General features: G+C 48.8%; 1 protein-coding gene across 1 annotated transcript; it reads left to right on the forward strand.

The window, feature by feature from the left end:
* The first annotated feature begins 600 nt into the window (after positions 1-600).
* LOC121447586 (Holliday junction recognition protein) lies at positions 601-12549 on the forward strand. Its single transcript, XM_041650923.1, has 8 exons — positions 601-738; positions 827-893; positions 3375-3430; positions 5543-5633; positions 6709-6767; positions 8211-8303; positions 9516-9588; positions 10912-12549. Exons 1-8 carry the CDS (start codon positions 643-645, stop codon positions 12315-12317), a joined length of 1941 nt encoding a protein of 646 aa, XP_041506857.1. The 5' UTR covers positions 601-642; the 3' UTR covers positions 12318-12549.
* The last annotated feature ends 2221 nt before the right edge of the window (positions 12550-14770 follow it).

The following is a 14770-nucleotide window of genomic DNA, read 5'->3' on the forward strand; positions in this document are numbered from 1 at the left end:
CCTACCACCTCAAGGAACAATATAAATGTCAATCAAGAAACCGTATATAATAAAAAACTGGAAAGGGAGTTGATGAAAACCCTAGGGTAAAAACCGTAGATTTTTGTCACATTTATAATATCGGTCAGCACTTTTTTCTTTTTTTTCACCTTTATAACTTGCAGGTCTTGTATTTGTATTTTACTGAAATTTGTTTGGTGAGGTTGTCCTTTTAAACTGACAAAACCTCTCAGCTGTCAAACTGCATCAGAGATCTTTTCGGTCAGCACTTTTAAACATGTCTTTTGTTGAAATTTATGGCAACTGGTTTTCCTGACTCCTTTCAGGACAGTTATTTGGCGATGTCTCTCTCTCAGCCCTCCCAAGCAACTCAAGAAGGACCACCTCCGGGACCCAGCAGGGACACCCAGGCAACTCGTCCAGACGCCTCTAGAGGGCGCGGGAGTGCACCATGGGGAAGCAATGCGCCTGTTCCTCCGCTCCGGCTGCCCTCCCTCCCTCCGTTTCCGCCGGAAGTGCTGGGAGAGGAGGGCGGTTCGATCGCGTAAAAACTTTTGAAAAGCCTATCAGCGCGAGGGCGGTACTTTTGGACCGTTCGCGGCCTTCGGCTGTGCTGAGTCCAGGCAGTGAGCAGCCTGCGCCATGGATCCTGACGTTTCATCGCCTAGCCGGCTGGTGCGGCTTCTCAAGGAAAGACATAGGGGTTTCCAGACGTACATGCAGCGGCTGATAGCGAAGGTGAGCTGGCATGGCCGAGGCAGGGAGGGTGCGGCCGGCGGGCGGGAATCCAGCGCCCTGGGGTCTGACCGGCTCTCTTTCTCCGCAGTATAACCAGCCCTTTGAGGACGACCCGCTGGTGCAGATGGCCACGCTGACCTACGAGACACCCCAGGGTACGGAACCCTCCTCCTCGTGGCAGTGTTCTAGAAAAGTGGGGTTTAGAATTTGGAATGCAGCACCCGTTCCCCCTCACTCATAGGGGACCTTGCAACCGTGAATTGCTTTTTTTCCTAGTTCTTTCTCAAAAGGGAATGCCCGGAGACACGGATGCAGCCTGATTTTTAAAATTCCTGGCGCGGAAGCCGGAGCTGATTGCTTAGCGGGACAGTGTCTCTGTGATATAAAAAAGATGTTTACAACCGTGGGTACTCCGTGTGGGTGTGTTCACATTCACCGGAGTGCGCAAGCCAATACCCGGGACTGCACGGTTCTCATGGACTGGGCTGTGTAACTCGGACCCATCTGTTTTGGAGTGTCCATCTATCAGGATGCAATTTTACCCCTCAGGAGCAATTTTATTTAATGCTATGGACTGCCTTAAGCGTCTTGGATTCTCTGTGTGTTTTGAATTTGATGAGGTCATTTCCTTCCATAAGACATCCTTAATGTTTTCGTTTACTAATAAAATCTGATTTCAGATCACAATCTGCCAAGGGGCCACAGGACCCACTTTGACAAGCGCAGTCTTTGCCCTTAGTTTTCTCAGCTGTTCAAGGCACACGTTGGGTGAAAGTTACACAGGCAGAAACAGAAATAATACCGCAACAGGTTGCTTTTGCTCCAGATGGGATCAGGACCCAGTAATATAGAATCCTTAGGGGTGCTGCCTGTGTCTAGGCTTTTCTATGTGATTGTTCATGCAGGGGTGGGCAGTGTCTGGAATGTTTTGGACAGCCCATCTGTCTTGAATAACACTCATTTTTGCCGGTAAAAACCTGATGTCAGTTATATGAGAACAACCATGAAGTATCTTTACAGTTTGAGACCGTCACAGGTCAGCATATAACAGCCCTCCCTGAGAACTGGCCAGCCCACAGACTCCTAGGGCTGTGGTTGTTAGTTGATAGCTCTGTATCCTAGCAAGCTCGTGGCTTGTATTCATGCCACGAGTCCCTCATCCTGTTACTTATTCTAAGAGAGTTTTTGACCTGGCATTTCCTAAGCTCCTGGCTCTCCCTGTGCAATATGAACAGTGTTCAAAGACGGATTGCAGTAGAGACATCAGGGGTGGAATCATTCGCCTGTATTGATGGTTCACCTGTGCCTGCGCTTGTGCATTTTGTAGAATTCCATTTCAGTCCTGCAGTGGAAGCTCCTGTTAAAAGTCATTGCCGTTGGCCGGGCGGTGGTGGCGCACGCCTTTAATCCCAGCACTTGGGAGGCAGAGGCAGGCAGATCTCTGAGTTCGAGACCAGCCTGGTCTACAAGAGCTAGTTCCAGGACAGGCTCCAAAACCACAGAGAAACCCTGTCTCGAAAAACCAAAACAAAACAAAAAAAAAAGTCATTGCCGTTAAATGTGGATTCCCACAGAGAGGGCCACTCAGCCAGAGAAGCAACGCCTTGGTGGGGCGCTTGAGCCCATATACTCAAGCATCCCTGTCCTCTGGAAAGACTGTGTTGTGGTCAGCAGCTCCCAGAATTCACATGCTGGCTCCGCTACATGAGCGGAAAACCTGGGTAATTTACTGCCAGTGAACATGGTCTCTGTCTCTTGGGCTTCTAGGAGGGTGTAAGAGTTACATGCAGGTGGGCTGTGGGTACTGAATGATGTCTCCTGGGTGAAATTTGGAGCATTGAGGGTGTTATGTGAATTTTTTTTCTGCTTCTCTTTAATACAGTCATATCAAACCTCAAAACCCACCCTTCTTCTAAGTAACTTGTATTTTCTCAGGAGATTTAATTCACAAGTTCTGCTAGTGAGTGACAGGGCTGGGGCACTTGAACCCCAGCGTTCTCTGTATGTGGGCTTCTCTGTATCATGCCACTAGACTGCCCTAGGAAAGCACTGACTTCCAGGATGAGGTGCAGAAATTGCCCTATAAAAATGCCTGTTCTAAGACAGGCAGCTGTAGTACACGCCTTTAATCCTAGCTCTTGGGAGGCAAAAGGCAAGTGGATCTTTGTGAGTTCCAGGACAGCTACAGCTATACAGAGAAACCCTTTCTCTGGGGGAAAAAGTTTGCTCTCTGAATGTATGCTCTATGTGCCCTTTCCCCAGTGAATGTGCATCTTTTTTTTTGGTTTTTCGAGACAGGGTTTCTCTGTGGCTTTGGAGCCTGTCCTGGAACTCGCTCTGTAGACCAGGCTGGTCTCGAACTCACAGAGATCCGCCTGCCTCTGCCTCCCGAGTGTGCATCTTAAGAGTATGGAATATGAGCTGTCCTCAGCTCTTCGGGTTGGTGGTTGAAATCGGGAAGCTGCTGCTTTCTGGGTTGGAGAGATTGTCATTAGTGATGTTTATCCAGTACTGTCAAAATCTGAATTGCCTTTCATGTTCACCTTTTGTGCCGTTCAGCTTGGCTTTCTCTTCATGCATTTGGAGCAGAAACTGAGCATTTTGGGTTACTTCAATTGTCGTCTTCCTCTTTTAAGGATTGAGAGTTTGGGGAGGAAAGCTGATAAAGGAAAGAAACAAGGGACAAACTCAGGTAATTGCCATCAGGTTTGCTGCCTTAATGCTTTGCTGTGGTGTGTTGATGTGACTCATCCCAGGGCGGGTGAGCCCCGAGGCCACTGCTGAGAGCTGTGAGGGACCACCCCAGGAATGCTTTTCTTCTTTGTGGAACCACTGAGAAGTGTTTCTTTTATTGCCTGGCTCCTGTGTGCTACATTTTCTCCAGCATTGTCCATAGGGCCCTCACGGCAGTCATATGTGTGCAGATACTGGACCAGCTTGGAGACTTTCAGGCTGTGTGCAAGACCAGCTGGGGTCACCTTTGTTGGGTCCTTACAAAGAAGACCAAATCTCGTTTCCTTTGAGGGAAAAGCAGTGCCCCCTTCCTTGTCTGCAGCCAGGCAGCAGAAAGATGAGAGGAGGCAGAGAGCCGACTCACACAGCCTTCTGCCCTTCTCTTCCTCAGCCACACAGCTCGTTATCTGACAGGGCTTCCTGGAAGGCGTCTGTAGTTTACCTTCCTGCTGCGAGACTGGGTGTGACCTGTTGCCCTGGTTATAAGTGTAAGGCTGTCTAGTCTAATTGAATCTCGGGCAGCCATGATTCCTGGGGAAGCCTGTTACCAGAGTAGAACATCAAAATTAAGGTTATACTGCATTAACAGCCATTCTGGTAACTAATTAACTAAGCTTCCTGTTTAATTATTATAGCTGCAGGAAGGCTAGAGCTCTTGGGTTAGCGGACCGTGGTGCCACCTTAGTTCCTATCTGTAAGTGCACCTCACACCCCTTTCCAGTTAACCAGTAAGGGAACCCTTGTTTTCACCAGCTGGTATACTCTAAATGCCTTTTGGCTTTTTGAGACAAAAATCACTGTAGCCCAAACTAACCTGGAACTCACTATGTAGCCCAGGCTGGCCTCAGACTCTCATCAGCCCTTCTCTGGCCTCTGGAGTGCTAGTGTTACAGCCCTGTTCCGTGGTGACTGGGGTTTGTTTGTTTGTTTGTTTGTTTGAAATTACTCTTCAGTTCCAAGGAAGGCATTTGGCCCTTGCACCTTCCTCTGTTATGAATCGGGGTCTGCATGCTTTGTCTGTGAAGATGTAAGTACTTGGGGATATGCTGGGCATGTGTGTGTTATTGTTGATCAGCTCAGTCGTGTGAGGGAAGCCACCAGAGGGGTGAAAGTGAGTACAGCTGATCTATTCCATGGCTTGGTGTATAAAGCCCATTGCATGGCCCTCAAGGAGCAGCCCATCTGAGTCCTTGTGTCCTCCTGGGCCACAGAATGGAGTGACACACCTGACAGCCCAGTGCTAGAATGGTCATCCTGGTAGCAAAAGTTATTTAAGGTTTTTCTTTAAAACATAGATGATCTCTGCCTGGGGTCTGTAGAATTGCTAGAACTTTATTAGGACTAGAAAAGTGAGCGTGCATGGCCTGTAGGTACAGCTGGGGACCTCCACAGTGTTACTGGGTTTATCATTGCTGATTTCCCCCCAAGACCAAGTGTTTGTGCTGGTTCCAAGATTGCCCTGGGTGGGAGGCAGGAAGTCAGGATGGACTGACTCCCCATTGCCCTGCGCTGGTTTGTCATGGGCTCACACATACAAGCAGTAGGGGTGCTGAGGACTGCCTGCTTCTGTGAGTGTCAGGAGTTACTTAGTTTGGTGCTGATGGGCCACCTCAGGTCCCCTGGGCCCATAGAGCTAGCACCTGAAAGGACATCGCTCACTGGGCTGACTTCTAAAATCATGCAAGCAGCCTCCTATGTTGAGTGCTGATGCTTTACTAAGAGGCACTTGTTGGTGCCGTCTTCGTGGAGCCTGGTGAACACAGGCCTTAGAGAGCAGAAGTGGCCTCCCTGGGGGAGTGACCATTTGACAGTGCTCAGTGGCTCCACCCAGCAGGACTGCAGTGGCCACTTGTAGATCCAGGTCAGCCTTGTGGGTCCCTGACTACCGCTGTAGTCTCTCCTTGACCAGTGGAACTTCCCACTGTCTTCTGGAGTCTTGAGGCCTTCAGTAAGCACGTTTATTTCCCTGGTGTTTCCCACTAGGATTGTGAATGTATGGTATACAATGGCTAGAAATGTGTTCTTACTTCATCAAGCTTGTATTTCTTGATTTTTTTTTTTATACCCCAAGGACGCTTCTGTGAAGATGATTACCAGACTAAATAGGCAAGCTCCGGAGGACAGTGAGCGTTTTCAGCTCTGGACAGACGTCCTGGAAGCTGGTGAGTGTCGCCTTGTTAGAAAGGGAGGCTAGGGACAAGGCTGGCTTGTCTCCTACAGCAGTTTACAGCTGAGGTATCTCATTGTTAAGGTTTTATGTAGATTTCTTATCCTCCTAGGTCCTTGGATGGGAACCCATGTCTTTCCCATTAGTGTCAACATCTAGTAAATCTTAGGGGTTGCCCATGAAGGTGATTGGAGCATCAGCATCTATAGACATGACTCCCCCGCCTCTGCTGCCAATGTCTGTCTTTCCTTTCTCAGCTTCGCTCCCTTCCCAAGGTTTCCAGGCTGTGCTCTTCCTGTCTCCCCAGCTCCCTCCAGTCACTTCCTTTGAGGCCAAATTGCAGAAAGGTAGTTTTTTCCAAGTGGAAACAGGGAGATGGTGGTGATACCGCTTGCTGGAGTTCCTCATTTACTGGTATTAATTCAGATCCTAGCTCCACAAACACCTAGATCCACTACCTCCGCCACTGCTTGAAGCTACTCAGAATGGTTCCCTGAGTGCTTGCTTGCTACCTTGGGTGTCGAGCACCCTTGAATGTTTCAGTGAGTCCTAAGTTAAAAATTCTGCTCCTCAGCCTGACTAGCCTCATTTCACTGTCCAGGGACAGTAGGTGGGGACTCAATTAACCCTGGGAGTTTGGTCTGCTTGGCGGCTGTCAGAGTGTCTCAGATCAGAGGTCACTGAAGTGGAGAGTCTGCTGCTCCTGTTGTCAGTGGGGTATCTTCCTGATAGGAGGCACTGGACTACTGGTAATCGGGTTTTGGTTTTGTTTTGTTTTTTGTTTGTTTGTTTGTTTTGTTTATTGAGACAGGGCTTCTTCGTGTAGCCTTGACTGTCCTGGAACTTGCTCTGTAGACCAGGCTGGCCTCAAATTCAACAGAGATCCGCCTGCCTCTGCCTCCTGAGTGCTGGGATCAAAGGCGTGCACCACACTCTTAACCCCTAAGCCATCTTCCCTCCCCCAGAGGAACATTCTTAAGCCAACAGGGATCTTTACTGTAGGCATGTCTCAACTGATGCAAAAACTACCTATGAGATGCTCACGTATTCAAATGTTCTCTGCTTTTCAGAAAGCAGCAGTGCAGATACAAGGTCAGACCAAGAAGAAGAGCTATCTTGCACCTCGATGGTAAGAGAAGTTTCTAGTGACAATGGGCAGAATCGTGTGGCTGCAGCTCCCAGACAGCATATGAGCTGGGGTAGCACCCCTCCTGTCTAGATGTCCCCCAAGTCTCTGCTGCTGCCCTCCGCTCTGGTCACCCCTTCAGATCCCGAGGCCCCGACTCCTCAGAGGCCAGTGCTCTGCTAGCCTCCACTGTTGGCTGACATAGACTAGTTCAGGAAGGTGTGGCTACATGCCATCTTTAGTAATTAGAGCGGCAGGGCTGCGTCCCCAGCAACCTGGCTGCCTGGCTAGCTTATGCCCGAAATAACAACACACAAACTGTATTCATTTAATCACTGCTTGGCCCATTTCTAATCATCTGTGTAGCGCGCCTAGGTGCGCTTACTGGGAAGATTCTAGCCTATGTCCATCCTGGGTCAGAGCTTCATCGCGTGCGTCTGCCTGGGAGCTGGGAGCATGGCGTCTCTCTGAGGCGTCTGCTCCCGAGAGGAGAGCTGTGGAGTCTGAGCTCACTTCCTCTTCCTCCCAGCATTCTGTTCTGTTTACTCCTCCCACCTATCTTCTAACCAATGAGGGCCAAGCAGTTTCTTTTTATTTAACCAATGACCTTCCTCCATCAGCCATCATCCTTGATGCTGTGGTTTATGGTTACCCAGCCTAGCCTTGACCTCAGACGCTGACATGGCTGAGTACTTCCAGGTCAGCGTTTAAAAATCTATATGGTCATCTGGGCTGTGGTGGCATATGTCTTAATTCCAACACTTGAGAGACAGGGACAGGTGGATCTCTGAGTTCATGGTCAACCTGGTCTACAGAGTGAGTTCCAGGACAGCTAGGGTTGTTTATACAGAGAAACCCTGCCTCAAAAAATCAAATAAAAAATAAATTTGTATGGTCACAAAGTTACTAGCCTAAAAGCTGAGTGTCCTTATGTATTGTTTCCTGTAGTGTCCTCAGGGTGCAGGTGACCTGCCTCCTTGTACCCTGTGGGTCTCACTTCCTTGGTTGGTTAGTGAAGGTGACAGCCCGCATGGAGCTTAACTGGTAGAGCACTTTCCTGGCCATGTGCACTGGATGTCAGAAAGGGAGGTGAACCCTTCTGGTGTCGAGAGTGGGAAAGCCAAGACTCCCTTCTCAATCTGCAGCCAGAGTGTTAGATTGTCTCCAACCTCCCCACTTTCTTTCTGAGTGATGCTGTCATAGATATCTTCAGGATTGTATGCTCTGGGTCGTTTTAGTTTAGATCCCTGATAAATTCCCTGCAGCCGCACAGTGGGTCTGGAAGCTCTAAGGCCCATGCCACTTTGTACCAGCTGATGCGGGAGAGTGACTGAATAACTTCTCTTAAATAGTCGAGCACTCCGGAGCTTTCGGATTGTCCCAGAATTCACCAGGCTGAAAGTACCAGCATTCTCACTCAGTGTCCTGACTTCTCCTTCTGATCAGCTTTCAGGGCCTGGAAGCCCTCTGAAAAACGACTTAAGAAGGAAGTACTTGGCCAAGATGCATATCCTGCTTCCAGATGAGGAGTATTTTAAGGTAGTTTGTGTGTGCTGGTGAGACTGACCAGGCATTGAAGACAAATTGGGGTGCAGTAGTCAGGACCTCATGTGCTGTCCTCAGAGCCTGTGAAGGGATTTGGTGATTATGTCCACACTCTTCACAAACTGTCAGCCTCTCTCTTAGTGAGCACCTGGGAGGACTCGGGGAGTCAGGCGGGGGTGGCTTGTCCTCTGCGGGGGACTGCTCAGCTCCAGTGGGCACAGACTCCAGTGCAGCTCTAGCGCTAGCTGCACAGCTGAGGAAATAGTTACCCCACCTTCCTGCTCCCAGCCTGCAGGCCTCTCTCCTAGCCCTGGTGCCCTCTGCTTGACGGCAGTGCTTTCTCGGTGCTTTTGCCTTACACAGCCAAGGACCACCTGCCATGGGGTGATGTCACCCACAGTGGGCTGGGCCCTCCTTCATCAGTTAATAATCAAGACATGCCCACAAACTACTTGCTGAAAGACTCACCCGCTTGAGATTCTCTTCAGGTGATTATAGGCTACATCAGGTTGATAGCTAATGCTAACTAGGGCAGTTGGTGTTGGAGGTTACCCAAAAGATGTCAACTCTGGTTTCCCAGAGCATCTTTCATAAATCAAAGGACACCCTAATACCCTATTGTCAGATGCCTAAGGAGTAATGTTAAGTAAAAAGCAATGGCACCCCTCTCACGGCTGCAAGTTCCCGTGAAGTCAATAATTCTCTATCACCTAGCAGAGTAGGTGACGTCCTCCTGGCTGTTATGTGGTCAGAGGAGAGGGCTGGAATTAGACCTGAGTTTATCTGACCTCTGTCCACCACCTACGTGGCCTCTGGACATTCTGACTAAGCCAAGTTGTCCCAGTTAGGGTTTCTGTTGCTGTGAGAGACACCATGACCACAGCAACTCTTATAAAGGAAAACATTCAATTGACATGGTGGCTTCGAGTTTCGGGAGTTGAGTCCATTATCCTCATGTCGAGCACAGTGGCAGGCAGGCAGGCATGTAATGGTAGAAGTGCCATCCTTGGTCGGGCGGGGAGTGCTGCCAGAACTGTGGCTGTGTCCTTGGGGACAGAGTTCTCAGATGTTTAGGAACACCCCTTCCCTCTATGGCCACTGTCATGTTACAGATACACTGCCATGTGTATTTTTAGGACAAACCCAGTTCTATAAGCCCAAGGTCTTAATATCCCAAACTCTTAGAATCATTGGTTCTGATTTCAGAACGCCGAGAAGAGAGACGGAAAAGACACACTCATGCCTTGGGTTCCTTCCTCACCTGTCACACCAGAACCTGGTGAGTATGAGAGAGTAATTACATGAACTTTTTATCTGTGGAGACGTGGGGCCCTTGGCACCACCTATGGTGGGTGTTCAATGTGGGCTGTGTCTCAGCAACATAAACTTAGCGATGTGTGCATATCCTAGAACGTAAAGACTACTTCAGTAGAGTCTCACTGTAGCCCAGGCTATCCTGCAAATTCTTATAGTGAGCTGGTTTTCCCTCTATGGTCATGATACCAGGTGTTTTATAGCTCTTTGCCCTCGGTGTGAACATTTTGAGTCTAGCAGCACAGGGGTAACCAGTGGCCATCCATCCTTGTGTCACAGGTAACATTGGTTGTCATTCCTTCACTGACCGTCCCTGGCACATATGTATGGACATGAGCACTCTATAGTTACTTAGCTCATATTTGCAGCACCCCTAAATGCTTCACACGTTCTTTCCAGGAACCAGGTGATTCTCCATGACTATAGCAAGTTTAGAATGTGCCAAAAACTTCTCATTGGCATGATAAAATTTTACCAATGGAGCCACAGTGTCCTTTGTAGCCATTTTTGTTCTTTTAACAATGGACCCAATCAGATGGGTCCCGTTGCATTTAGCAGCCCCATGAGTTGCCACCGCTGTTGTTTTTCATGCTTTTCACCTGTCTTGAGTGCTCCAGCTGGGCTTCTCCCATTTCTATAGGATGGATTTTACCTTTTAAAATCCGTAAAATAGTCGTGTAATACAGCAGTCAAAGCTGCACCTTGCACAGGCACATGTCTTCCCAGCCATCCCTATAGAGGTCAGGAGTTTAAGGTCACTTCCTGGCTTTTGTTCTACATGTGCATGCATGTGTTGAGGTGCTACAGACCAGAGTCCAGATTCCCCTGGCGCTGGAGCCACAGGCATTTGTCTGTTGCCTACTGCAGGTGCTGGGAAGCGAACTCTGATACTCTGGAAGGGCAGCAAGTGCTCTTAACCCCTGAGTCATCTCTCCAGGCTCCTGTGTTGGCTTTTTTGATTGAATATGCTTATGTTTATAGAATTTTCCTTTCTAATTCATTTTTAAAGTTTTTAATCCATGTATGTATTGTGTTGGCCTTTGAGTTGACAGCCATCTATAACCAGTATGATGGGGAGAAGACTACTCTTGCAAAACTGGGGTGAAAAGTCAAAATCTAATTCTGGTTGCTAGAATAAAGCCTCCCAAGGAGATCTATCCTTAACATCCTCAGGGTTACTTCATGATATTTTAAACCCTGTGATTGTGATCCCTCTTAAGCTCTCCAACCTCTAAGTATGGGCGAGTTGAGCCATGGTTTACCCTGACTTTGTATATTTTTCTCTCAGGATGCCAGGATAGTATCTCTACAGAGAGCTTTAGTAGCCCTAAAGAGTCGACTTCAGCTGATATGACCATTATACCTAGAAATGACAGCTTCTCCTTACTAGAGACCAGCAGCCACAGTCTAAGCAGCCAGTCCCCTGAGGCTGCTGACATTTGCAATGTGAGGGTCAGTGATATGTATGAAGGCATGATCCATTCGATGAGTCAGCTGCTGAGCCTACAGCCCTCGTGCATAATCTCCACCAAGACCTACATCAACCAGAACTGGAACCTCAGGAGGAGGCTCTCACGTAAGAGTGGGCTACACTTGAATAGGACATACTGCTACAGGAGCAAGCCCTCCCGAAGGAGCTCCAAGCCAGGGAAAGAGGCCATGACACTGAGAAACTGCACCAACTTACCGCACATTGTTCCCCTCAAGACAGACTTAAAACTGGAAAGGGGAGCTCTCAAAGGAAGCAAACTCCAAGTCCATAAATGCAGTCCAGCTTGGAAGGCGCTTCACGGGACGCCTCAGAAGTGTTTGGACTTAAACACACCTAACTGTCTTGAGCAAGAAAATGGAGCGAAGGTATTCCCGTTGCTAATTTCACCTGGTAAAATAGTTCCCAGACCAAGGATGCTACCTGGGGAAATTGAAATGAAATTTGACGAACTTGCTCAGGAGTATAGCCTGTCTCCTGGGAAACAGCTTTGCCAGACTGGCCCCACTGAGTCCTGGGCTGTCGATGTGTACAGAGATGCTTCTAGACGCCTAGGCAGCCCCCAGGACATAAAAACCCACAGGTTGAGTTCACTTTTCAACAGAGAAAAGGCAAAGAGGTCAAGTGAGGCTTTTGAAGACCTGAGCAAAATATCTGTCAAAGCCAACAGATGCCTCCCGAGGCGCCATCCTGCTCTGTTAGCATCAGAGGACAGCACTTCACAAAACCCAGGCCTTTCTCTTCAAGGATCTGATTCTGGGCCAATCAGAAGAAAGACAGCATCACCCAGGACTGCTGTTTCAGCACCATGGAGAAGGTCTTGGCCCAGTGGAGAGGACCGCTATGAGGAGATTAAAAAAGAATTTGATAAGCTTTATCAGAAGTATTGCCTGATGTCACCTCAGCGGGTGAAGGTGACCTCATATGTTAGAGTATCTCCAAAAAAAGCTGGTGCAGCTGTTCCTTGTCAGACAGCCGACTTAAGAACATTAAATCCAGACTCTGGATTCCGGCGTTCCCCAAAATTGGCAACACCTGACAGGAACAGAAGCCTGCAGGGCTCAGTTCCAGCTGGGGCACACATATCTGTGCGGACTGCTCGTACCTCTGAGAGAGACTCTCCAGTTCCAGCAAAGAGGTGCAAGTTGTCATACTTCCCTCAGGATTCTTCAGGAACAGCAGACCAAACAATGCCCTGGCCATAGAAGCAGACTAGCCCCGTGTGGCCGGGCTGCTGAGGAGGTGTTTCTGTCTGTTAAGCATGATGGCTATGTGGAGTGAGTAGCTGTGGGGAGACAAGGCACTATGGCAGACACTTCTGTTTCTCTTGCTGGAGATGGTACTGTCAACCACTGCAGCTCCCTCCCCGTAGCCATCAGCCCCTGTCCAGCCACCTCCCCTGTTACACGTCACCAGCATTTTGGTCTTTTCATGTGGAGTGTTAGTTGGTGCCTTGGGCTTCCCCAGCCACTCAGCCAAACTTACCCATTATTGGGTCTCCTAATTCTATTCAGGGGGATTCTCGATGGCTTTCTTTCTCTTAATTTTAATTATCTGCCTTGTCTCTACTCCCCTCTCCCTCACATCTTATCCATCCTCACTTCTGCCTCTGTGTAGCTGAATGTCTCTGGGTACCCATGGGTGCTTCTATGGGACATGGTGTAGACATGGGTAAGTCCGTGAATTTGGGACATAACACAACCATTGGCTTGATCTTTGGAGCTCTGGATTTTGTTTTTTTCTTTTTGGGGTTTTTGTTTCATTTGGTTTTTGAGACAGAGTCTTGCATAGTGTGAGCTGACCTCAGCCTCACTGTATAGTCCAGGTGCCCTTGAGTTCCTGATCCTCCTGCCTCTGTTTCCCAAATCCTGAGACTGTTTTTATTTTCCAATTTATTTCCATGGGTAAAATACTTTGTGAGCTATATATTCCTGGTTGAACTTCCAGAAAGGGACCCACCTAGGATCAGGCCAGACGACACCAGAAGCAACTCCAGTCCTAGGTGCCACGCCAACTGGGTCTCTGGCTGCCTGGTGTGGCAGGTGTCCCTGGCAGGGTGTGCCCGCAACAATCCCCCTTGCTGTTGGTCATAAGTTGTTTGCCTAGTTGCCTCAACCCCCAGAGCCCCCTTTGGCTTTCCTCGGTGAAACAGCCCCCATCATGTGTCTCAGTGGCCCGCTCCAGACACTGGAAGTGATTGTAAGATTGTACTCATGTTTGGGTCCTAAGATCCTGAGGGGAAGGAAGGGTCTTTAGAGACCTTAGCCACTTACAGATAGTCTGCCTTCAGCTTGCCCAATAGCCTTTGTAAATGATGCCCAGCCCAGCAATGGAAACAGCTATGACTTGGTGCCCACTGGTGCGCTCTGCTGATGGCGACAAACATTGTGCTGGGCCTGCATCTTGGGTTTTTGTTGTTTGGGGGAGTTGTTTTGTTTTGAGGTGCTAAGGATGGAACCCAAGCTTCATGCTTGCTTCATGAGTGCTGACACAGACTCACACTCCAGTCTGCCCACTTGAGTCTGACAGATTCCCAAGGCCCTTCTGTTCTCTTCACCTCTGCTGGAGCTGGGCTTACTCTGGGTTCACATGAACCTATCTAGTGCCAAACATCACAAATAACTTCTCCTCTGATTTGTTACTTTTCTGATATTATGTGTAATTACAGTAGCTGAAGAGCTTAAACCTTTTGTTGTTATTGTTTTGTGGGGTTTGTTGTTGTTGTTGTTTGTTTGTTTGTTTTTCAAGACAGGGTTTCTCTGTAGCTTTGGAGCCTGTCCTAGAACTAGCTCTTGTAGACCAGGCTGACCTCGAACTCACAGTGATCTGCCTGCCTCTGCCTCCCAAGTGCTGGGATTAAAGGTGTGCGCCACCACCGCCCAGCCGAGCTTAAACCTTTTACTCTCCTGAATTCTGTTACTTTATAAAAGAAAATCCACATCAGAAATGGGACATTTCCTCAGTTCTGCTGGTCACCTTTTAGCCTATAAGTGTTGCACACAGTGGGGAGGGGAGCCCAAGGCATAGATGTGTGTAGATATGTTACATGACCCATCTTGGGCCGGTGCACAAGTGGCTCTAGAGTTGCTAATATCAATACTTTACTGCTTATTCAGGGGGAGCCAAAAAATAAAAATAAGAAGCTACAAAAATCACCCTTGGTGAGAGGTCTCAGCAAGCGAGTTGCTTCTGGCTGGGTGATTGCCTCCTTGGTTGGGGTGGGGGTTGGGGCAGTCCCCTGCGTGGTGCTGCCTTCAATACAGTTGTCTGCCCTAACCTCAGCCTTGACCATTCCGTTGCCATCCCAAGACTTAGAAAATCTGTCCTTCTTTCTCTCTTCCCCATCTGTCTTCTAAATACAGGCTAATTACCCTTTTTCCTCCTTGCCAAACTGTGTTCCAGGGCCCCACTGAACTGTTCCAGCAACATTCCTTGAACACCTCAGGCCGGGATAAGCTTTGAACATTGCTTCCCCAGGGAGGCTCCCCAGGGTGTCATGATCGGCTATGGATACATCCGCCTTTTGCTTTAGAAATTAGGTCCCTGGGGGCAGGCTGGGCAGTAGTTTCACCTTCTCTTGCTGCTTGGCACCATGCCCAGATGTGGGAGAGCACTGCATGACCACACCCACAAAGGCTCATGACCACACCCACAAAGG

The sequence above is a fragment of the Microtus oregoni genome, unplaced genomic scaffold, assembly GCF_018167655.1.
Source record: "Microtus oregoni isolate MIOR12 unplaced genomic scaffold, Mior012 000004F_ref0000308, whole genome shotgun sequence".
Classification (NCBI taxonomy): domain Eukaryota; kingdom Metazoa; phylum Chordata; class Mammalia; order Rodentia; family Cricetidae; genus Microtus; species Microtus oregoni.